This window comes from Nipponia nippon, unplaced genomic scaffold (assembly GCF_047370975.1).
Source record: "Nipponia nippon isolate SJK-2023a ecotype South Korea unplaced genomic scaffold, ASM4737097v1 scaffold_4, whole genome shotgun sequence".
In the NCBI taxonomy this organism is placed as follows: Eukaryota; Metazoa; Chordata; class Aves; order Pelecaniformes; family Threskiornithidae; genus Nipponia; species Nipponia nippon.
This window is the reverse complement of record NW_028262358.1, coordinates 97,301,086-97,324,615: the sequence shown is the minus strand read 5'-3', so window position 1 is coordinate 97,324,615 and position 23,530 is coordinate 97,301,086. Positions and strand designations below refer to the sequence as shown.

At 37.8% G+C, this 23,530-nt stretch overlaps 1 protein-coding gene across 1 annotated transcript in view; it reads right to left on the bottom strand.

Moving 5' to 3' along the window:
- EYS (EGF-like photoreceptor maintenance factor) overlaps positions 1 to 23,530 on the bottom strand; it is a 923,675-nt gene that overhangs the window by 14,898 nt on the left and 885,247 nt on the right. Inside the window, exons 46-47 of the mRNA XM_087776394.1 lie at positions 20,027 to 20,201; positions 12,791 to 12,963 (exon numbers count right to left, since the gene is read on the bottom strand). Of these exons, the coding sequence (XP_087632520.1) occupies positions 12,791 to 12,963; positions 20,027 to 20,201 (348 nt within the window). The remainder of the gene's footprint in view (positions 1 to 12,790; positions 12,964 to 20,026; positions 20,202 to 23,530) is intronic.

Genomic DNA, 23,530 nt, shown 5'->3' with positions numbered 1-23,530 from the left:
CTGCTGAAATTTGTTTTTAGGATAATCATACTGAGATGCTTGATAATTCAAATTGTCCTATCTTGTATTGAAATGGAGCACTTTTACACAATTACAGTGAGCATACAATATACACTTTTGAGCTATACACAACTTCATCATTCTGTCTTACCACTTCTCTCAGTGCTGACTGTTCATATACCCCTAAGAAATCAGGCTGGTTAAACTTCCTTCAGCCAACTGATTAATGATTATACTTTTCTATGCTGTTGATGTCATTTGAAATGGTTTCCAGTTTTTCCCACTATAATGACATGACATATTTGAGATATAATTATGTTAGTTATTAGCTCATTCATTATCGTGTGGTTGTTATTTTGCTGTATTTGTGGGTTCACTGGAATATGTCAAGCTATTCAGATGTGCAGGGTACATTTAGACCTGTGTGTGATAAGCCATTTTCACTACTTAGTTAACAGCAGTACTAAATGCCTGGACTGCAACTGCTGCCCTCCTCACTTTTCACAGTTTTCCTGCTGAAGCTGTGCTGTTTCTGGTCTAAGAGGCCAACATCTTCATTTTGGTTCTCCCAATTTCATAGTTTTCTAGTAACTTGCTTTCAGCCAAGATGTCCTCGTAGTGCATTCCTAGGCAACCTTCTGCTACCTTTCCACACTCAAGTTTTCTGCATAGCGTCTGCTCGTGAATCCACTTGCCATCCAGTTGTACCTTGTATTGCCTATTGCAGATAAGCCTCAGTTATTAGACTGGTATGCAGTCAGCATGCTGCAAGACTTACTTTGTAATTTGTCTATTTGTCACACCACCTCTCTCGGAATAGGGTTCAAGGTGTTCCTGGTGGACTGTGTCCAGCGGGCAGATGCGCCATTACGCAGGATCCAGATCTCTCACCTGTTATCAGCATAATGACTTGAGGATGCCTCTTGAATGGATAGTAACAATACAGCTGGCCTTTTTGTTCATGTCCCCCACTAGACTACCGTTAATACTTCTGAGGAAGGTGTATGGATTTAACCTCACGAATTCTCAGCAAGTCTAAAAGTAAGTTTTAATCTCTGAAATACCAATTATAATGGATTTATGAAATGCTCGAATGATCAGAATCAGGCTTTTGATGCACTGTTATTCAAGCTATGTATGTATTCTCATGCAAATGCATTACATTAACAAATCACTCCCATCCTAAGCATCATAAAAGCTGTTATGATATCAAGGTCAGGCAGTGTCTGTAGTAATATATTACATAATGTCAGAAATGTGAAGTTCCAGTATCTATACTTAAAAGCTGACAGAAATAAAAGTAGTTTTAAGAGTAACAATTACCCTGGAAGATAAACAGTAATAAAACTTGCTAAACAGATCAGGTGATGTAATTTATATCACTAAAACTTATAAACACTATATCAGGTACAAAAGACAAAATAACACAATAATTTTCATATGGATTTTTAGGTGCTTCTATTTTTTCAGTAGGTAAGAGGCAATGATGTTCTCTGTTAGTAGGTAAAGATGTAATTTCTATACTGATGTCTTCATATTTTAAAATCAATCAGAAATAATAATTCATTTTGTACATAGACATTTTTGCTTTATGCATCATTTGGAAGTCAGTCTTCTCTTTTAGCAAATTTTTGCACAGCAAGACTTACATATGGAGGAACTGTGCCACAGCGGTGAATCCTATATTAAAATATGCTGCTGCTTAAAAGGTCATACCAGGTGAAGTGTACAATGAGGCATCTGAAAGTCTTCATGTCAGATTGAGTTTCACTTTGTCAACGTAGTTAATTCTTTACTGCTTATGAAGGAAGCATGGACAATGATGATGAGTGTGAAAGCAAAATGTTCAGCTGCAGCAGGATTGAAATGCTACATTGCTTATCATTGGAAGGTATGTGAAAGGAAGATTGCTATGATAAAAAGCCTTGGAGCAGAGACAGAGAACAAGGACAAAAAAAAGGTGATTTTATAGTATCACTCAGAGAATGAATTAAATCCATGACTTTACATTATATACAGTGTATTAAAAAATAACACCCACATCTTCAGCAGCAGATGTCAGAATGCTTTAGAAAGGAGGTATTATCCTGATTTATAGATATAAAATAAAATATTTAATATATTTTATTCTGAAACTTCCAAGATGCAAAAATTTTATTCCCATTTTGCTAAAAAAGTGGGTTTATTCCCAATAAATATATCTTGACAAATGACAGAAAACAACATATTTTGCCACAATGCAGCAGGGCTAACTACAGGAAATACTACAATGACTTCTAATCTGCTTGTAAATTCTCTGTAGATCCTGTAAGTACTGATTAGATGCATGGGAAAGATCTGACTTGACAGGTACATGGAAATGTGCACCCATATCTCAGAACAGAACGCTTTAACTCTACTGCAATGCACAGAGATGATCAATACAAAATTTCATTTTTTGTAAAATTGCATCTATAGATAGACAAATTTTTAAGGTGAAGAATAAGACAATTTAAGCTTTTCAGTTTGCTTTTATGGCAGGCATATGCAAAACTAACATGTCATGTCAAATGCTGAGGTACTTTACTGTTGTTTTCTTGGCAACAGCCTTTTTTTTTGCCACCTAAAATAAGAAAATAAGAAGCTTGGCTAAACTTGCAAAAGACAGTTCCTCTGTTACATATGCTTACTCCAGACAAACCCTTTTCTAAAACAAATGTGGTGAATGGATGCCTTTGTCAACCCTATAAGCTAAATTTGTAGGACTTGTGCTGTGTAACTACTACATTACTCACTAGGGTGCTCAGCACTGTGTGGTGCATTGTAAGCACAACAGGCATTTAAGCAAACATTTCTGTTCCATATCATCTGATTAATGACTCACTTTTCTAAGCTGAATACTAGTATCTGATGAAGCTATACATTTTTAAATGATACCAAAAGAAACCCTAAATCCCTTTAGACCAGTTAAGAGCTATGGGAACACAAAATTCCTGGAAGTACTATTGCTGAAGTGTGCTTTTCTTTCCCTCTACTACACATTAATACCTTTCAGGTTTCTCCTTTGATCAGCCTTGTAATGCTCACACATCCTATTCAACTATTGTTATGAACAAATCTTTCTAGGTTATTCTTACAGCTCAATTCCCACCATTGAAGCAGAAGTGCTTGTACACATCCCAGTCTACATTTTGACGGCATTACATTTTGATAGTTTCTTCAAGCAGCTTGTTGCCTCAAAACCTTCAGCAAGCCCATTTTGCTATTCAGCATGTCAAGGAAACTTGCAATGGAAAAGTAAAACAGTCAACATGAAAAACCTGAGCTCAAGCTTCAAGATGGAAGCACAGAGGCTGTGGAAGCAGGGATGGGCTACCCAGCAGGAACACAAAGCCAGCGCCCGAGTTGAACAGGGATGGAGTTAGGAGTCAAAACTCAGCAGGGGTTGAAACTGGCAAGGGACATGAAGGGAAACAAGAAGGGCTTCCATTAAGAAGGCTAAGGAAAATGTGAGGCCACTCCTCAAAGGAGTGGGGACCTAGTGACAAAGGAAAAAGCCAAAATAGTCAAAGCCTTGTTTGGCTCATTTTTTACTTGGTAAAGCCTGATCAAGCCTCTCAAGTCCCTGACCCTGGTAGCTGAGCTTGGGGAAGTGAAACATTATCTATGGCAGATGAAGAACTTGGGAGCCCATCAGCCAATCAGCCATACACATGGGCAGGGCACCAGCCAGGATGCATCCCTGAGTGCCGAGGGACATGGCCAGTATCACCACGAGGCTGCTCACTATCAGTAAGCTCTGGAAGGTCATGGTGATCACAGGAAGTTCCTGATGACTGGAGGAAGGCAAAACATCATGGTTTGGATGGATGGGTCAGTCTGTGGTACTAACTAGCTATATCAGTTTGCTTTTCCTCTCTCAAATCCTTTTTGCAAATAACTATATCAAACAAGATTTTTCATAGAACTCTGTCACTTATCACCATAAATCTGCTGTCCTGACCATAATTTTGTCTCAGCATTTGTTTCGTTTTGGTGGTGTTAGAAGTCAGGCTTACTGTCACAGAGCGGTGAGGGCTGGGAGCCAGGGGCCAGAGTGATACAACATGGCTGGCAGGGCAGAAGCCTCTCCAGCCAGGGCCCTGCCTGGAGTGAGGCGAGCAGGACAGGCCCAGGGGGAGCAGCCAGGTCAGCTCCAGAGGCCAGATCACCAGGCAGATCCACAGTGATAAGCAGGTGTTAAGGTCAAGCCTGCAAGTCAGTCTGTGCGTCAGAGTCCAGGACCAGATCAACATGGCCAGGCAAGGCATGGATGTGATGATGCTGCAGTGTAGTTCAGCGAGGGATCAAGGGCAGGAGCCTCTACTTAAAAGCTGCTTCTGAGCAATGCAGGAGGAAGCTCCTGCTGGGGCTTCTCAGCAGAGCTGTCTTTGAGACCAGACACCAGCCCTATCGCTAGGTTGGCTCTGAGACCAAGCAGGCAAACCCTCAGGAAGCAGGAGGATGCGCTCGGGGCCCTGGCACTTACAGTGCAGCTCTAACAGTTCATTAGCAATAAACACCTGTCTGAAAGCTTTAAACTCCACAGTCAGAAATTTTCAGCAGTTTCATTCCTTCATAGAGAGAAAGTGAGCAGCTCCACTAGTGCTTTTTTCATTTTGGAAAACAATGACAAATATGGCTGTATGGAAATCTTCATCTGAAGATGCAATTTGCTTAACGTTGTAGCTCAAAGATTACTGATATTGCATGGGCATTTTTTTCTTTTTTCTGGGTAAATATTTGTAAAACCTGAAAAAAATGAATTTCACCTTATCTAAATGGAAATACATTTATCTGTTCAATTATCACTTTTTATTTAATCTTTGAAGAGCTAACTTTTCATGACTTATAAACTAAATCACATATAGCATAAAAAAAAGTGTAGTTCAACTTCCATTTTTAGTGCAGTAACAAGCAGAGCACGTTAACAAAAGTATCGATTATTGACACAACTCGACTAGAGCAGTTAGAACAATACACTCATGAAAGACCTGCAGCCATTAGTAATCCTTGCTGTCCTTGAAGAGGAGAGACTGAGGCAATCATTATTCTGAGCAATACTGGAACAAAAGATTGCAATTTTGTAAGTGAAGTCTACAGTTCTGTTTGGTTTTGTTGCAGTGGAGTTGTAATCTCTACTGTTAGCTAATTAGAGACCTAATTAGCTAAGAAGTAACATCTAGGAGCATATGGCTAAATCCCTAAAGAGATTTCTGGCTTTCCAAAGCCTAAAATAGCTATTACTAGCCGAAGTCAAAACAGTAGACCTCAGTCTTTCAGTACGACACATATTAAGAGATGAGTGCCTAAGAATAAGTCACGTGAGCCAGCAAATTGCACTGGGAGCAGCTATGAAACCTCAGTACTAGGAAATCAGTTGGACCAGAAATATGAACCTGATTCTCCTGCATCTGGGGATATGGATATTATAGCCAGGATATGGATAATTTCTAGTTCTTCTGTCCAATGAATATTTCAGTAAACAAAAATTTCCTAGAAGACATTAGATGATAGAGGAAAAAAAAGAAAACCTTACATACCCCATTGCTCAGTGGTTATTGTATTCTTTGAGGATATGACAGATATGGGTTCAAGTATTTGCATCATGATATAGTTAAAATGAATGCTTAATCACTAGGCAATTAGGAAAATGTGATACAAACAAAATCTACAAATGTTTAATCCATGCCTGGCTTTGGTAGTAAGCTTATTCTAGGTACTGAAATGTTCTGAAAATGCTTTCAAGATGAAACCTGCAAGAAGAAACACCCAGTCTGAGATTCCCTCACTGGGACCATTTCTGCACTGGAAGCCTCCAATTGTCTAAAGACTAGGGCACTGAGCAGGACTGAGTATCTCACTGCAGCCTGGTAAAGAATTATATGTCTAAAACTTTGATAACCTAGTTTCAAATTGAGATCATCACTTACTCATATCTTGGACTGGATTTAGTCTGACAACAGTGCAAGCCTGCTTTGAGGAGGACTGGACTATAAGAAAGCTGGTATTCTGCATAGTGTTTATGAAAGTAATTAAGTCAGGGAAATAGATTACTATAAAATTGGAGGGATTAATTTTGGCATTGAGACACTTACATTTAGCTGTCCACACATATTATTTATAGGCATGAAAATACCCATTATGGTCAACTATGACATAAGACAGGATTCAGTTGCTTAAACATCTTTGTCACTTGCCATGAGATGCTTTAGTGTATCCAGGACATCCACATAGGCCTGGCTGGTATAACAGCAAACACAGGACCTGCTGCCCTTGGCAGCTGGAAGCTGTGAGGGATATATGGCAGCATGTAACCAGGTCCTATTTTCAGGCAACTGTATAGCATCGCTATACAACAGAGTCAACAGATCTAGAAAGAGATTCACCTTATCCTGAAGTAGCCTCCTCCAAGGTTTCACTCAATTTCCTAGATGTAGGTACCTACCATTGTAACCTACTGTTATTTTTTCACAGCCTCTATTGCCTTACCTTTGCGTGCCATTCCAGAAAGGCACAGGTGTCCAACAGGTCCTATGCCATATCTGTGAACCCTGTCTGGGTGCTTTTGGATACAAGTTGGAATGCCAGGGCATCTCAAACAGCACTAGGCATCTACATTTAGAAAAGCTTCTTATAGCTAAACAGCTTCACTGACTCTATTGACTAGGCGTTCATTAACCATAATGAGAACTTACATATTGAAGTCACATGTAGATACTTGAATCTAGGTGCCTTGCCTTTAAAACCAGTTCCTACCCTTGACACAGTTTCTAACTCAACATTTTTACAAAGTAAGGTGACTAGCATATTTTCAGCAAATGATTCATGCTCATATGAAAATAATTCATGAAAATAATTCCAGAATAATTCCAGAGCCATCCTGCTAAGTGTTAGTTAGCTGGCTGTATCTTGTCCTTATTCAATTGGGTAACTGGAAGGGAATGATAAGTGCATGACTGAATTTTTATTGGGACATCACGTCACTCATGGCTGACTTGGTATGGAGGGCATTACTGTTGTATTGCATATCAATGCCTTCATTTCTTCATGCATGACTTCCACTTGAGTTTATATATGATTAATCCGTGGCATATATTTAAGCAGGCAACTCATTTTATTCTACTTGACATTCTAAATTACACAGAGAAATATTACAAATGCATGTTTTCTTCTGCCTATCATGAATATTAAGTTTACTGGACTGTTACTGATAAATCTGAAAGTTTAGATTGCTTTTTAGGTAGAACATTAACAACACCCTTTATCCTTATAGGACATGAGTGTGATAGCTACTATTTAAAGATTTTCTTATGTTGCCACAAGGCTTCAAAAAATAATAATGGAAACAGAAAGCTTGATGCGACCAGTGTTGCTTACATGACTAAGAGAACACAATAGTCACGGTGACTCAAAACAAGGTAAGAAGTGCCTGCAGTTGTCCTTTAAATGGTCAAACACAGAAACAAAAGTTTCCAAATAATAACTATGAAATAGTTTGTGCATTAAGCCAGCAAGTCGAACTGCACTGTCAGATAAATCCAACATATGCATGCACACACATACGTGTGCTTGAGTGTTTGTACGTAAGGTGTCTGGTCATGTAAAAGTTTTGAACTAAACCATACTGTGAATTAATTTGTCTTACAATAGCAGTCAAAATACATCAAGTAACATTCTAGACTATGTAGAAAGAAAAAGATCTTTATAGTAAAAATTATTCCAAATGTCAGCTTCTGCCACTTTTCTTTCATTCATCCATCATAACTATGGATGGATTAAATAGTTACCGAATTATTGTTACTTTTTTTATTTTTCTGTCAGGTTATCAGGTATTTTCAAAATTTTGCTGTATTTTTCTACCAGAATAATGGAATTTGACATCAGAATAATATCTAGAAAGTTGACTTGAGCTGATAAACATGGCCAAAGGAAGTTATTTGCCATTTGTTCATCAAGGAAATAGCTTTATTGATTGTCAAGTATCTCATTAAATTGAGGACAGAACAATGAAAAGCTCTTTACATTTGCTTTCCTTTCTTCACGAGCTGTACATTGACAGGCAGTATTTGTAGCTATGGAATTCAGAGACTAAGATATAGTTGAAGAAATCTATTTATTAACTCATTTCTTTGTGAAAAGGGCAGCAGCATTCCATTATGATGCCTTGAAGTGAAGAAAAACTATTTTAATAGATTTTATGAAAGTATGTGGCACAAACTAATCCTGCTAAAGAAGAAAACTGCTGAATAATTTAAAATTTATAAAAATATTGTGATGAAAACTGTGCTTATTTTAGCCACTGGCAATTCTTCTCCAATACTGCCATCTATAGAATCTTTCAAATATTACACTGCTGTACCCTTAAATGAGAATATTATTGGGTCTGTGAAATCTCACAGCTAACTAATCTGAAATTATAGGTCTTCTTCATTGATCCGCAAAATACAGTAAATTATCTAGGACATAAATTTCATATGCTTAGCATCTAGAGGAATTCTAGCTTATGTGGAAATATATCTCAATACTTAACAGAATGTCAGAGAAACTTCACTGACTCCAAATTTATTTTTGCTCAAGTTTTCCACTGCCTTAAGTGATACTGTTTATGTCAAGATGAGAGACTTGATTTAGTCCATTAAAACAAATGGCAAGAAAAAGAAAAAAAGATATCCCACAAATGTTTGGATGCTAGAATACTACTTCAGGGAGATATCATATATTGTTGCTGGGTTAAACTTTTCTCTAAACCTTCATTATTGGCCACTGCAAGAGACAGGATTACTGGCCTCACACAAGGACACTGTTCTTATAAGAGGAATAAGCTGCTAAATTACAATTTAGTAGAGATTAGAATATAATTGCAGACAGTCACTATGGATAACATGTCTGTATTTTTAATGTTAACATCACTTAATAATTACTAGTTATGAAAAAGATATTGTGTTCACATATATAATAATGATGTCCTATAAATCAAACTATCTGCAGCAAAAGGGTTTTAGATTATTGCTTCTTCCCCAGGAAGAATCATCCTTGACACTGGATCTTGGCCACTTTTTCTTACGGTAGTAATCACACTGAAACCAATAGGTCTGCTGTATACTTGCAGGAGAGCTGAAACAACCAGGTCCTTAGAGATTCCTCCCTCTTCAGGAACCCTTTGAGATATCTAATTACAAAGGAACTCATTGGGCCAAATGGAATAAGCTGGAATTTGGTGTTCAAAGCCATGCAGTAGACTCTCCCAGACAAAGTGGTGGGGGCTGGAGCCTCTTGTTGGTTTTGAGCACTGTGTGTTAATGAAATAACTAGACTAAATTACATGCTGCTCTAGGCTGAAGCTTCACTTCTTAATCAGAAGACAATTTAGAGTTGTCTGGTACTTCAGTTGCAAACTTCAAGTCAAACAAACAAAAGATTTTGTTAACATCATATTTTGGTGTCCTGGAAAATGTAACTACTTTTAAAAGAAACCTAGATAAACTACTTCCTCCATATTCCTAATCCTTGTGGTTAAAGGAGTGCTAACTAAGAATTAACACTGTGCCAGATCTTGGCAATATTTGGTTGCCATTTATGCACTTCAGGATTTGGGCTGTTTTTCCTGTGTTACTGTTACAGTTGTGACCTTTTCAAATCAGTGGAACAGAATTATCTGTTGCTTCATGTGTCATGAACAGTCTTAGAAGTGGTCTGAGTGCTGACAGCAATTTTAACGCTAAATAAAAAAAGACTCCTGCATAAATTTTCCATTTCCTACCCATTTCATTACAACCACTTTTATTTCTGGCAGTATAAATGAATCATTTTTTGTTTGTTTACATCAGTGTTACCTTTAGAAACCCAACACACTCGAAGAACCATCCTGTCTTATAAGCATTAATGGGTTTGAAAAACACAGTACCCCCAAGAAGTGGAGCTTTAAATTATTCTAGAATTAATGTATATGTATAATGTCTTGCCTGACAAGGCTTTGCTCTTTGGACCCATTCAGATCTAATTTCCATCACTCTCCTCTTTTCCTAGTGCTCCTTATGGATGCTTACTTTTCCAAAGCAGGTCTTAAATTTCATAGGTATCTTCCTACTGCACTTCAGTCACCAGCGTGCTGCCTACCTGCTACACCTCTTGATCTTTCTTCTAGAAAAGCAAGTCCTGGCACTTGCTTTGGCAGGTTGAAATATGCAATGAAATATTTGCTCCCAGTGTCAGACCAAAAAATACCTGTGTACTACTTGCTGAATATTAACTGATCATGTAGAGCCTGTAGGAAATGCAGGGTAACTGAAACTGCTACCCTCTCTTTATCAAGTGGGTTCATTTCTTCTAATTTAATCTAAAATATATGACTTAACACACATCTTACTGCAACCTCCTAAGAATATTGCTCAGTATTTACACTTTGGCAGTGAGCATCGTAAAAGTGGACCAAGTAAGCACGGTGAATATCAGGCCACATGAGCTGTTAAAACTATGTTCTTTAACTAATCTTGCTCTCCCTCGGTTTACTCTTGTTCTAATTTAGCTTTCCAACTACTGATCACTTGTTAGTGCAGCTCCGACTTCTAAAGTTGAACCATAATGTATCATATCTCTGTGCTGACAGTCACTGCATCCTTGGTGGTTTGAGTCACTGCTCTAAGCAGGACACATCACGTTATTCTTTAAGAACACTTACATCCTCATCTGCACATATGCTTTCATCTCTTGTATATAGTTCATAAAGAACCATACACATTTTTAGTGTTTCCTAGGCAAGTTAGTGCTTGATTATTGTCAGTTTATGTTTAAGTCCCTTAACATTTGTACTCAGAGTACCCTTCCTTGTTATTGTGGTTCTACCCCTACTGTCCCATTTACTCACTTCACCTGGCTTGTTCTCGTGCAATCCATACTGTTGTACTGTATTTACCAGTTGCTATTATTTGGTAAAGCCCTATTTGTTCTTACTCTTTGTTATTCTCCTCTGTTTTTTTGCCTTGTAAATCTCTTCTGTCGTTTTCTCATGCTTTTTTCCTTCTTTCTTGCACATTCATTAGTCTCCATCATTTAATTTCTCTTTGTTCTCTCCTGGTCCCCTGGGCTGTTCATTGCTCTCTGTCTCTTTTTCTTTTGGCTCCAATAACCACCATCAGTCCAGAGATGAGATACTCAATCTTGATAAGCAGCTGTTTTTTAGCAATTTGCCATCCACTAAAAGTGTAAACTGTGCTTTGAAAAATCTCATGACAATTCATTATTCTGCCAGAGTAAGGTGAAATGCAGGGCAAAGCATTTGGTCAGGACCCATAGTCCCTATTCATAAAAAGAAAGCTTTTAAATAAAACAGAGAGGAACCCTCTAATGTGTTTACCAGGTGGAGGAATTACTGAAAGGATGACAATCTACAAGAAATACAATTTTCTGTTGCTCAGATATAAGCTATTTGTATTGGTAATAGTGGCCATCTGAAGAAGATCCAAATCTATTCTGAAACCAGAACACAGGAGTGTTTACCTGATTAATTACCTGCTTTATGTATAGCACGTGTCCTGTTGATCAGTGTCCTGAATCCAGATGGCATTACTTTTGAAAACCTCACTTGAAATGAGAATTCAAAGTTGAAAAGTTCATATAAAGAGCCCTGAAAAGCCGTTACAGCAGAGGCAACAGAGCAAGGACATTCTTACATGGAATAAAGAATTTAACAATGACTTTCCAGAAGCTATATTCTCTTTGATTTGAGCCTACCAATTGCAAGTGCTTTCTGTAATGGGATTTTAAAACTGTATCCATCTATAGGGTGAGGACTGCAAATCAGGTCAAATGCAGTTCAGCTTGTCAGTTTTGTGCTTGCAACTCGCTCTGTAGGCACAAGGGAGGCTGGACCTTGGCAGGCAGTTTGAAAAGGGGGCTATGTAACAGTAACTGGAGTTCTCCAAAAGATGTAAAGCGAGCTTCTCGAAGGAAAAACATAAGCTTGTACAGTATTAACTTGAATCTAAGAGCTGCGGAATAGAAAGTGCGGACGGTACTACATCCCTTGCACACAGAGGCGCTTCTGACACTTACAGGAAAAGTCCCTGAGCTTGTGGCACCTATGTATCCACATTGTTGAATATTCATTTGTGCAATCCCTCAGAGAAGAAAGCAGACAGATAAAGGATTCTTATACATGAGGGTAAGAAATGCAAAACCGGCAAACTGAGGACATATTTTGAGGGTGACATGTTGGAAGGAAGCCAGGGAGAACAGACACTTGAAAATTATTACAGTGATGTTTGCATCTTTCATCATCATTCTCAGTGCATCCCTACCCAATAGCCAGTGAAGTCAACAGGACCTCTCCGTTAGCGTCAATAGAAATTGGATAAGGTCCCAGATGCTTCCTACATCTGAAGTGTACTCACAAGTGTACTACTGAGTTCTTAAGTGTATTTCTCAACATACTTCGTTATGGTGACCTTGGGAATTGAACTAAGCACTATATGGCTGCTCTGCAATGCTTCCTGTGCCCTCGGTATCTGACAATGCTGCGCTGCCTGTGAATTTGGTTGAATGATTTGAAAAAACGGAAGGAACAAATGGTGTTAAAAATACGCAGTCAGAAAACAGTAGCTAACAATTCATAGCTTTAAATTACTTAATTTTTCTGATAGAAAGGAGCACTGCTTAGATAAAATCTGTTTAGTACTTTGTGTGTCTATGTCACATTTCATTGATATATTACAAAACACTGTGTTTTTCTGCCTGGGCATTATTGCATAAGTGTACTATCCATTTGACATACCTTGTTCACAGTAGGTACCGGTTGTTCCAAGAGGACAGTGACATGTGTAGCCGTTAGGCAGCGGCACACAGGTACCACCTTGCTTACACAGATGTGGAGGATTGTGCTCTGGTTCACATACTGACACCGTTTCTGTGCAAAATGCACCTTTCCATCCAGTGAGGCACTCACAGCTGCGGTGGGTAAGGAAGTGAAAGGAAAGAATACAACATTATTACCAAAAGAAATCAACTTGTCAGTAGCAATGTAATCAAGATTTTCAAGTTTGGACACCTATATTTAGTCATCTGATCCAAAATGTTTAAGAGAAAAGTGTAGTAACAAAGTTTCTCATTTAACTTTTTGAAATGTTTATTTTATTGTAAAAAAAATGTACTTAATAGGAAACATTTTATTTTGAATCTTAGCATTACAATATTAGCATCTAAAAAAAAAAAAAAAAAGCTTGTTGCTTTTTTGTGTTTTGCTCTACACATAACTCAAAAAGGCCTTGGCTTCATAAACCAGGAGGAGTCAAAGTGCAAATTAAAAGGGAAAGGAAAGCAGTGAAGAGCAGCCATAAAAATAAAACAAGATGTCACTATAAAGGAACTGCTAACAATTCCAAATTTTAGCTAGTAACAGGAGTCTGTCAGCAACTGCCTTTCACTTAGCCATTATTCATTTGCTAAATTCTTCTAATTGGCACACCAGAGGTAGGTTTGGTGAAGCACTTGATGGAAAAGAGGACAGTGGATTTGATCATGAAAGAGGTGGCAATCTGAGTGTTATGTATCTATGATTGTAAATCTATGCTGTAAGCGAATTGTCTAAATTGACTGAATCATTGGACTTATTAGTGTCCGCTACTCTTTATGCCTTTCTTTCTTCCAGGCCAGTAGAATATAACAAAAAATTCACACTAACCTGTTAATTTAAAATTAGTATGAATTCTATAGAAATGTTAAATACAGAATACACTTGGCATTGATGTTAAAAATGCCCTCCTCACTAAAAGAAAAAGTTTCAAAATAATTAAAATGAAATATGTTAGACCCATCTATATTTTAGAATTTAGTAACACTTTATGATAAAAAAAATTATTCCCCTGAATAAAAGCACTTATTGATTTTTCCCTGGAAGCTTTCTCTCTCAAGACTAAGAATGAAACCTCATGTATTTTGATTGATTCTTAGCCCCTGTCTTTTTGTATATGTGCAAAATCTTGAATTTTTCTTCAAACTCACTGAGCTACACTTTCTCCATTAATCAGCCCACTGTTTCTGGGCAAAACACAATGAGGAGTCTGTGAAACTCTGCTGTTTCACCAAACCTTCAGATCAGACAACATGTAAACAAAGCACAGCCAACAAGCCCTTCAGAGTGATAAACAGCTATTTGGAATGAAGGGGAAAAGAGGACCAGACCTTGCAAAAGCAAAAGCACCTCAATTCATCAAAGTCAGCATCAGAATGCTTTCTGTCTCAGCTATAAATGTTATGCTTTGATGCATGAAAGCTACTGAGAAGGGGAAGTAATTTAACTCCCTGAGTGGCAAACAGAAATGTCCCTTTCTCGTGCTGTGAGGCAGGGTGTTTAGAGCTGAAGCTACTGCTGTCGGGCAGCATACACAAAGGTTCTTCCCCTTTCCCTTGCTTGTATCTGCATATGTCTATTCAAGTTTCTTTTCATTCTTGTCTTTTAGAACCTAGTAAAAGTTAGGTTTTTAAATTAATTGAAAATTATTTGCACAGAACTGAACATATTTTCTGTGGCATACAGTGGCAAAGGTGTATGAACAAATGCAACCTCTTCTACTTAACACTCCTAAGCAAGTTGGACTGGGGTTGAGAAGTTTAGATCCAAAATTTCCTAATCTTTAGAGAGATAAGGGAAGAGGCAGCATTTCAAATCCTTTCTGTCACGTGGCCTGCCATGCTGGTCTAGTTTTCTGTGTATTTTCTTGGTTGTGGTTGCTTGTTGTTTTTCCAGACCAGGAGAACCCAATGGCAACGTCACCAGCGCCTTGATTCTCAGGGATTTAAAGATCTATTTAGAATCACAGAATATTTCAAGTTGGAAGGAACCCATAAGGATCGCCGAGTCCAACTCCCTGCTCCTTGCAGGACTACCTAAAACTAAATCATATGACTAAGAGCATCATCCAGATGCTCCTTGAATTCCTTTAGATATAAGAGGTGAGATTCATTCTGAGATCAAGACACCTAATTTTATGTTACGTTAGGTGCCCAGATGGCCTCCAGTTGCCTTCCTAGAGGTATGTGAGAGAGGCAGCTTGAGACTAGGGAGACAAGATTCTGACTGAGACCACTGAATGCTCAAGTTTAGGCAATGGAATCCTGGAGTAGGTGCCCGAGCTCATTGCTAATCAATGGTGACCCAGCTGAAAGAGTCAGGGGAACCGGGGCACTATCCATCCCACAAACCAATACATGCATGACTCTAATGATAAGGTGCTGCATTCAATTGCCTCAACACAGGCATTTAGTGCCGTCTGACATGTCATGGTGTATCTGAGAGATCTGTATGAAACTAGCAGATAAGACAGAAGAACTGCAGAAAACTTGTGTTCTTCTGGACACCCTGTGAAGAATAGGAAAGGTATCCCAGGATCTGTGCCATTAGAATGCCGATGTTCAGACAACTGGAAAGGCCTGGACCTCCACTGACTGTGATTGACCGGATCTTACACATTTAGCTCACCCAGAGACACTCTAAGTTTATGTGTCTTAGGAGCTAAATCTCACTGCAAGATACTTCACTATTTTCAGGGTTTTTGCAGAACATTCTTCTATACTCGAGCTTTTGAGTTTCTCAAGAGCAACTGCCAAAATATTTTTAGGTGGAGTAAGGATAGGAAGGCTTTCATATACAACTTTGATAGTGTGTCTGAAAGGAAATTGGATAATCTTGAATCCCCTAGTTTTGCAAAGGACCCTTAATAGGGTGCACTTCACAGAATATACATGGCAAAGTCAGACAGTTCAGGAAGCAAGAACTCTCAAATTCAGAGCTCCCAGAGAAATACAACAAAAGATTAATTTCAATTCTGGAAATTTCATATAACACTTCGAGTTCTGTAATCTTTGTATTTAGGAAGTTAAAGTATGGTTTAATTAATGTCTTTGTCTTTTTCTTTTTTGTTTCTTGTCAAATGCTTAACAGTGCAGTGCTCACAGAATGGCTTTCCAGGCTCAAAGTCCCTTACCAAAGCCAAACTGAGCTCTCAAACAAGTAACACAGTTTCTACATGAGGAAGGACAACAAGTTTATGTCACTGTTGATTACAGACCAAGCCCTGAAATTTATTATGCAAAAATTCAGGCAACACATTAAAAAAATAATGAAAAGTAATTTCAGTTTATAAACTATGTAAGCAATGTGTCTGTATGTTACTACACAAAATCCTAATCAAATCAGAAGCATTTCTTGAACGTTAGAGGGAAACAACTAAAAGTCCTAAAGGATTTTTGTGAAGGAATTGGAAAGTTTGCTTATATCCAATGTGGTTTTCTAAACTAAACAAAGAGCATTCTTACATTAAACATAAAAAATATCATGTGTAAAATGTCATGCTCAATGCTAACAAACCTGCAACTTCCTACAGTTACGCAAATGTGGTGTCAAATCAAACAAGTAATCTTATAGCAGTAAAAAAGGAGGGATTCAGCCCTGCAAATTCAGACACCTGAATTTAGGTGTCTACGCGTAAAATGGGCATATACTCAATGGAGATCAGAGGTTCAATTAATTTACCTAATTAGTTAGGCCAACTGAGACCAGTCAGATGTTTAGTGCTATCTGAAACTCCCTGGGGTATCTCATCTGGCCTCCAGCTACTACTCCAGAAGGAACTGTCACATTTGTCAACATCATATGGGTATCTCAAATTCATAATGGCCTGTATTGACCACATCAGGCTACCCAAACTGCTGCAGATTTCTGGATATAGTTCTTAAATTTGTATTGTATTGGAACTGAAAGATGCTGAGCAATGGAAGAGATCTTTAAATAAAAGTGGCTTTAAAATCAGGCAGTAGAAAACCAGAGCATTTATCTTCAGCCTAGAAGGTAAAAATGAAGTCTGAAAAAATTAAGATTGGAAGGAAATTAACCATATTTAAACAAAAAGAACAATGGAATGCTGCAGAAGTGTCCTGTTAAATAAGCCAAATTGGATGACAATTTTTCGATAGCAAATCCACCCCCAGCCATAGAAACTTTTATCAATCTAATCCACAAGAATGAAATAGTTTCCCTTGCAAACTATAAAAGTATGTCCTTGCATTAAAGATTGGTTCCATCCTTGCACTGAAAATTGGTTCTCATCGTAGCTAACCTAATAATGAAACTACAGCAGCTCATTTTATGGGACATCCCTCTACCATATAGGGGTATTATTTAATTTCCTAAACCGAAGTGGCTAGTGCTATTTGAAAGCTACAGAGTACTGAGAAATCCACATGAGGCTTGGAGATATGACAGAAGACTTATGCAAGTCCTAAGCTTCTGAAGCAGCAGCTGAAGGCTAAATGGTCTACCCAGAGGTATCTAAAGTGACACTACATGCTTACATTTAGCAAACTGAATCCTGCCCATTATGTCTGATTACGTGCAAAGTGCATATAAGACATACTTTTTCTTTTACTTCAGCAACAAGCAATAGCCATAACACATCACAGACAATCTTGTTATATGTAATTTTCCATTGTGTATGATTCTGTGCCATAAATAAAATAATGGAGGATATTATTGTCCTTGAACATAAAATTCTTCATTTTGTTATTAGAATACTTCCTCTTTATTTTGTTAAAACATAGTAGTTGTGCTCTGTTGCTGGCCAGATGTAAAGTTTAATGCTGTATATTTCTGCTTCTATTTAAATCAAAGCATTATCCCTATAGCAACTGAATCTACAGCTTAATGGCACTGCACACTTTCTGGCAGGGTGATGAAAGCAAGACATAAAAATAGCTGAAAACAGCAACAAAAACCCCTGGAGAGACCTCATTTCAGGAGAAGAAAATATTTGAACACAAATCCAGTTCCCTCAAGGACTCCGCTCGTCAAAGATTTGAAAACAGAAAGAAGCTCCCTCTGAGAAAATGTGAGACGGTATTGACAGCTACTATACATTGACAAAAATTATATGCATGCTACATCGACACCTCTTTGGCAATATTTCACTTTTTTGTGAGAGTTAAAAATGGCCATTACTGGTACATGCATGCATATATACATAGTCTGTGAAGATGTAGCTGTCCTGAAATATGAGGAGAGGAATGTAATTCAGTAGTAGGTCATTACAAATTAAAAACAAACCAACAAAACCCAGAAAAAACAAATTACACTTCCCCCCCCCCCCCAATTTTACAGCAGTCCCTAAACATATGGAATACAAATTATGAAACTACAATGACAAAAAAGAACTTTGCCTATAATATCAAGCTTCCAGTGTAGCTATGTCACCAGCTGCCACTCTAGCCTGCCATCTGCTTTCCAGATGTTCTCTAGATCTTACTGGTGGTGTCTCTGTGTACCTTACAGATGTGAAGATGACTTAGCACTGCTGGGTAAGTTGCTGAAGCAAGGATTCAGGGTGGTATAGATGGGCAGATAGGAGTGGCATGCTTCAGCCCACATTTCTGATATTTTTTTTCTTGCAGTTTTGGTTTTGTATCTCCTCTAATATGCTCATAAGTGAAAAGAGTGTCATTCTCCTTTCTTATTCCTCAGAAAGATCACTCTGAATGTCAAGGGTTTAAGTGTTCTAGAAGGATCCTGCAAAGTGCAATAGTTGGGACATACTGTAGCACAACAATCGGAAAGCAATCCCAAATTATATCTTTCAAAGCATTTCCTTCATTACTGTATTTAAGAGAATATAAATACGCTCATAAGGGGAATGGTGAGGGAATTGCATGCTGCATCTCAGGTGTGAATTTTCCAAATGTTAGTACAGCTTACTAGCTTCAGAAACACTAGTTTTGTACAGGTTTTCTTATCTGTCTTGCTGTCTGCAGTGTTTTCAGTTAGTGTCTTCAGATGTTTTAAATCAGCACTTTTCTCTTTTTAAAAAAATTATGCAAATACATGTAAATAAAGGAACACATGTGGAAGCACATGAGAGGAAGCAAGTATAATTAATCTTGGCAGATACTTTTAAAATCAAAAGTGTTCCTCAGCAAAGGTTTTACAGCTGAATTACAAAGTGTTTGAAAACAAGATTTATTACAATGCAAGTGTTGACACACAACAGCAATTTGGAACTGCAAATGTACTTCCTTCTTGTATGCCTTACAGTCTGGACACTAAGATTCATCTACACTTACTGATAAGGCATGAAAGAACATAAGCTCATCTTCTGGGCCAGCTGTCATCGCCACCACTTATTATTCCACAGATCAGCCAGGTGAACACCTTACACGATAAACTGACGTAGTTCAAACAATTTTAACATGAGAACCTTGCTAACACACCTTGTTTTGTCTGAAATGGATTAAGAAGGTCTTACATGAGCAGGCCAGCCAGCCGATTTGGAAAGGCAATGGTGAACGAACACTTGAGAATGGCATGAAAAGTGACCAGGGAAGGTGCATTTGAAAGTCAGGAAAGTATCCACAGAAATCACAACTGGAGTGTGTTATTAGGGAGAGATTGAGCAGGAGAGAAGAATGCACAGGTGCTAGGTAAGGGAGCTCCTAAGGATTTAAACTGGCTCAGAACTTTCTGATGTTGGACAGTCAGTGGTTTACTCCAGAAAGGGGTTCTTAGATGAAAATACTCATTTCCAGGAAACGGAAGTCACCTATTTCTGCCCCATCAGTCATGTTCAGACATTAAGGCAGTCAAGCTCTCCTCTTTGCCATTCGTTCTCTGCTAACTAAGCTTCTCACTTAGTTTTAAAAAAAGGTCTTTCCTAAACATCTAGTTCTTCCCATGCATTTTGTAGTAAGTTTGGATGCCGGTGACTTCAGTGGAGCAGAACCAGTCCATGGAATTTCTTTAAAAAGTTCCCCAGGAACTGTTATAACATAATTTTAATACTTGAGTTTTGATTTTATTAATGTAAGATTAAAATTCTCTGTGTAACTGAATGAACCCTTCAACAGTTTTCTTTCTTTCTAATAAAGTGATAGGCTCCTGAAGACTTCTGTTATCAAGACACTAAATTACCATAGTTATTAGTCTAGCGATCAGTCTGTGCTGTAGTCTACAAAAAAAAATTATACTTACTAAACAGTAGAGCCACCTTCTATGCACTTCCCACCATTTCTGCATTTTATTAAACTGCATGGGGAATCTTTGCATTGTCCAACACTGCGACCAGAATTGGGGTGACCTTCTGGAGTCCCTGGTGACTTAAACTCTTGATTTGTGCTGGTGCGAACTTGAACATCAAAAATGCAACCTCAAAAGTAGAAAGAAAAAATGAATGAAGTTTAAAACAGATACAAGAAGTCAAAACAAACAAAACAACAGGACAGTGTCAACCCTCAATGAATGGGTTTCACCAGAATGCCTTCAGTGAATGGCCAATCGTACCATCTACATGAGGTAAAGGTATGCTTGCTACTTTTGGTTCAGGCAAATGAGTGGATGATTTTAAGTTCCTTCATTTAATGATAGGTAAAACAACAGAAGTAGTTTCTCAAGGAATAGACAGAATATGAAGTCAGTGACTAAGGAGTGGCTAGGTGCAATTTTGTGTTTATACACACATGCTCTTACAGGAATGCATCTATATCAGATAAAGTGGTCAAAAAAAAAACAACAGAAAAAAAAGGAGAACAGAGACCAAGAAGTCTCTTTAATGTAAAATATGTAAGAATCCAGAGAACACTGACTAATATAATGCAGCCAGGGAATGTGGACTTGAATTTCCTTAGGTTGAAAAGGACCCCTTCAGGGAAAGACCCAGATTTTCCCCTTCTTAAGAGAATGCTTCAGTCCCTGGTACATACAGACCATGTTGCACATGATCACATTTTAAAGTAGGTGTCTGCTGCTCCTTTAGGCCCTTAATCTCCGAAAATAATTAAAAAGTTTAACGTATACTAGTAAGGTAAACACTTCCATGGCCTGTTACTTGGTCCTGCAGGCAAACAACCTAGTATAGTCATGATTATTTTACCAAATTTTTATTACTTTCCAGAACAGTATGCTGCATCCAGACTATGGATGGGAAGTAGTCCCTAGATTATGTTAAGTCCCTAAATACACAAAGAATTGTTTGGAAAAATGATAGTTGTCACAGACCAGATATTTGTCAGGGACAATTTTAAGAATTTATTTGTAGAGATGATTGAGTGCCAGTGCCTGGATCTATGCCCTGACATTCTTCTAATTTGCTAAACATTGGTATCCCAAGTGCAAAGAGGAGCCAAAGCTTCAGGGTGAAGCAGAGATGTTCCCTACTTGCTACCTCCAGGCAGCTCCTGCTTAGCCTGTGGGCTTTCTGGGGGCTGTCCCTTTGGACAGTCTTTGCTCTTTCTAGTGACTGCACAGGATGGTTAGCCTTATGGGTCTACTTAATTCATCAGTATTTTTTGGTCACGTTTCCAGATCCACATGCTTATTTATGTACTGCAAAGATGAAGATTATGCCATATATTATATCTTTTTGGATTAAACCCTAAGTAACTTTTCAAAATATACCTGAACATCCAAGTGACTTAGGGTCACATTTAAAGGTAGCCTTAGGCACTTTTGAAATGTCATCCAGATCTATACATAAATGTATACAATTTTAAAATAAAATCAGGTTTTAAACCACTTTAGTTAAATCAGTACAGTAATGTATTTGGAAATGCTCATACCTTTCTAAATCTGATTTAGAGAATTTAGCTGAGATATGGCAAATTCCCACAGTGTGTGAAATCATGAGAATAGCAGGTATTCAGCAATGCATGCCAGAGGCTCTCTGCTTAATATTAAAAGCAGAAAAAGGATATGATATGGAGATTGCAAGTAATCATCACACTGTTTTTTTAAAAACCACTTAATATGAGTTTTTGTGCGATTCATTGAAATCACAAAAGAAAAAAGACTTGTACCTGAAAGACAATGAATGTCCAATTGTGAATTTTTTTATATAATCACATAATTCATTTTGAACAAAATATAAGTAATATTTATAGCACGATAACTATTTTAACTATAGTTAGAACAATGTTAGTAGAAGTAGCTTTCTTAGGCAGACTTTTTCCATATTACACACAGTTTGTAGTTCTATTTATATTGACACATAATTGATAATTAAAAAACTCATGTTAAGCAATTTAAAAATAGCTTGGTTTGATGATTATTTGCAATCTTCATATTATTGCTTCTTTGCTTTTAACGGTGTTGGTTTTAGGCCACTGTATGCTCGGTAAATCCTAACTAATGTTTCACCTGTTTATCAGTGGCAGATAAAGCATGTTCTAGTCTCCTGAGTCTTGCTGAGGTGCTAAGAAAAAGCAGCCCAGAGCTCTGTGTAAACAATGGAAAGCACAGTGAGTACCCAAGAACTGGTAAGGTCATAATAGAAAATAAACTGGCATTTGTGTTGATGACTGGTTTAACTGTACCAGCAGAACATCTACGGTAGAAACATTTCTTGAGCACTTGTAAACAAAGCATATAGTAGGTACAAGAGTTTTTTGGCCCAGCTTTATGAGTTCAGCTGAATTTTTCATTTAATTTTCTTATTTTTTCTAATTCTTAGTCAGTGGGTTGCAGACAAAGAACTCAGAGCAGCAATTTGAGCCTGTCATAGCAAACACTATATAACCTTCTGCCGAGGGATCAGCTGATGAATGTGCCTTCTTTCTGACCTGAATTCCCTTTGCTCTGCCAGTTCTGGGCCCCTTTTAATGAGAAACTGCCAACTATTCTGAATAGTAGAAAGGTTTTCTGACACAGCCAAGTTTGCAAGAAGAACTCAAAAGAAGTTTCTGAATTTGTGAGTTAAACTTGGTTTGATCCTGAAGATCAGAGTTTCATGCAAGTAAGCTGAAATCAGATGCAACAAGGCAGAGGATATACTACCTTTTTGTTTGTAATCTTTTGTCTAGTGACTCCTTAGGCCACAATTAGAGCTTTCTGTCAATGACTTTTTTTTACTCTCAATTTAATTTATAGCTTTCACCCCAGTCAAGCAGAGCTCACAAACCACCAAAGAGCCACCAACAATGGATTAAGGAAACTTCAGAGATTATCATAAAAAAGATGACTTCATTACTCAGCTTTACTTTTTTTCCGATACATCCTTATCATACAAAGAATTTTTTCAAAAATTTCTCGCTACTCTCCCTTACCTGCTTGTAAGCACTTGGTACTAATTTGATTAAAAAATACACAAAGCAGGTGTTTTCAAGAAGATGTACTAAAAATGCAGCAATAGAACTGACAGATAGATATATAGATAAACTGTGGTCGATCTGAATGCAACACTGAATTTACACATTTCTAAAATTCTACCTGTCCTAAAGTACTTTGCTTTTCCCCTGTTTTTCTTGATTGCTTGTGAGTAGTGGGGTGTTTGTCTAAAAGAGAAGATGGCCCCCACAATGACTACCCAGTGCTGCTCTGAGCTGTGACCCAAATACCCAGAGGGCCTGTATGAATCATACCGTGATGCAAGAGGCAACACTGATTAAAAACTACTTCAGAAGTCACTTTCCTTCTGTGACATCTGTGATGCAGGAACATAAAGAAGAGTAGTCTTTGCCCTGGCAGGCTTGCAATGTATTCTAG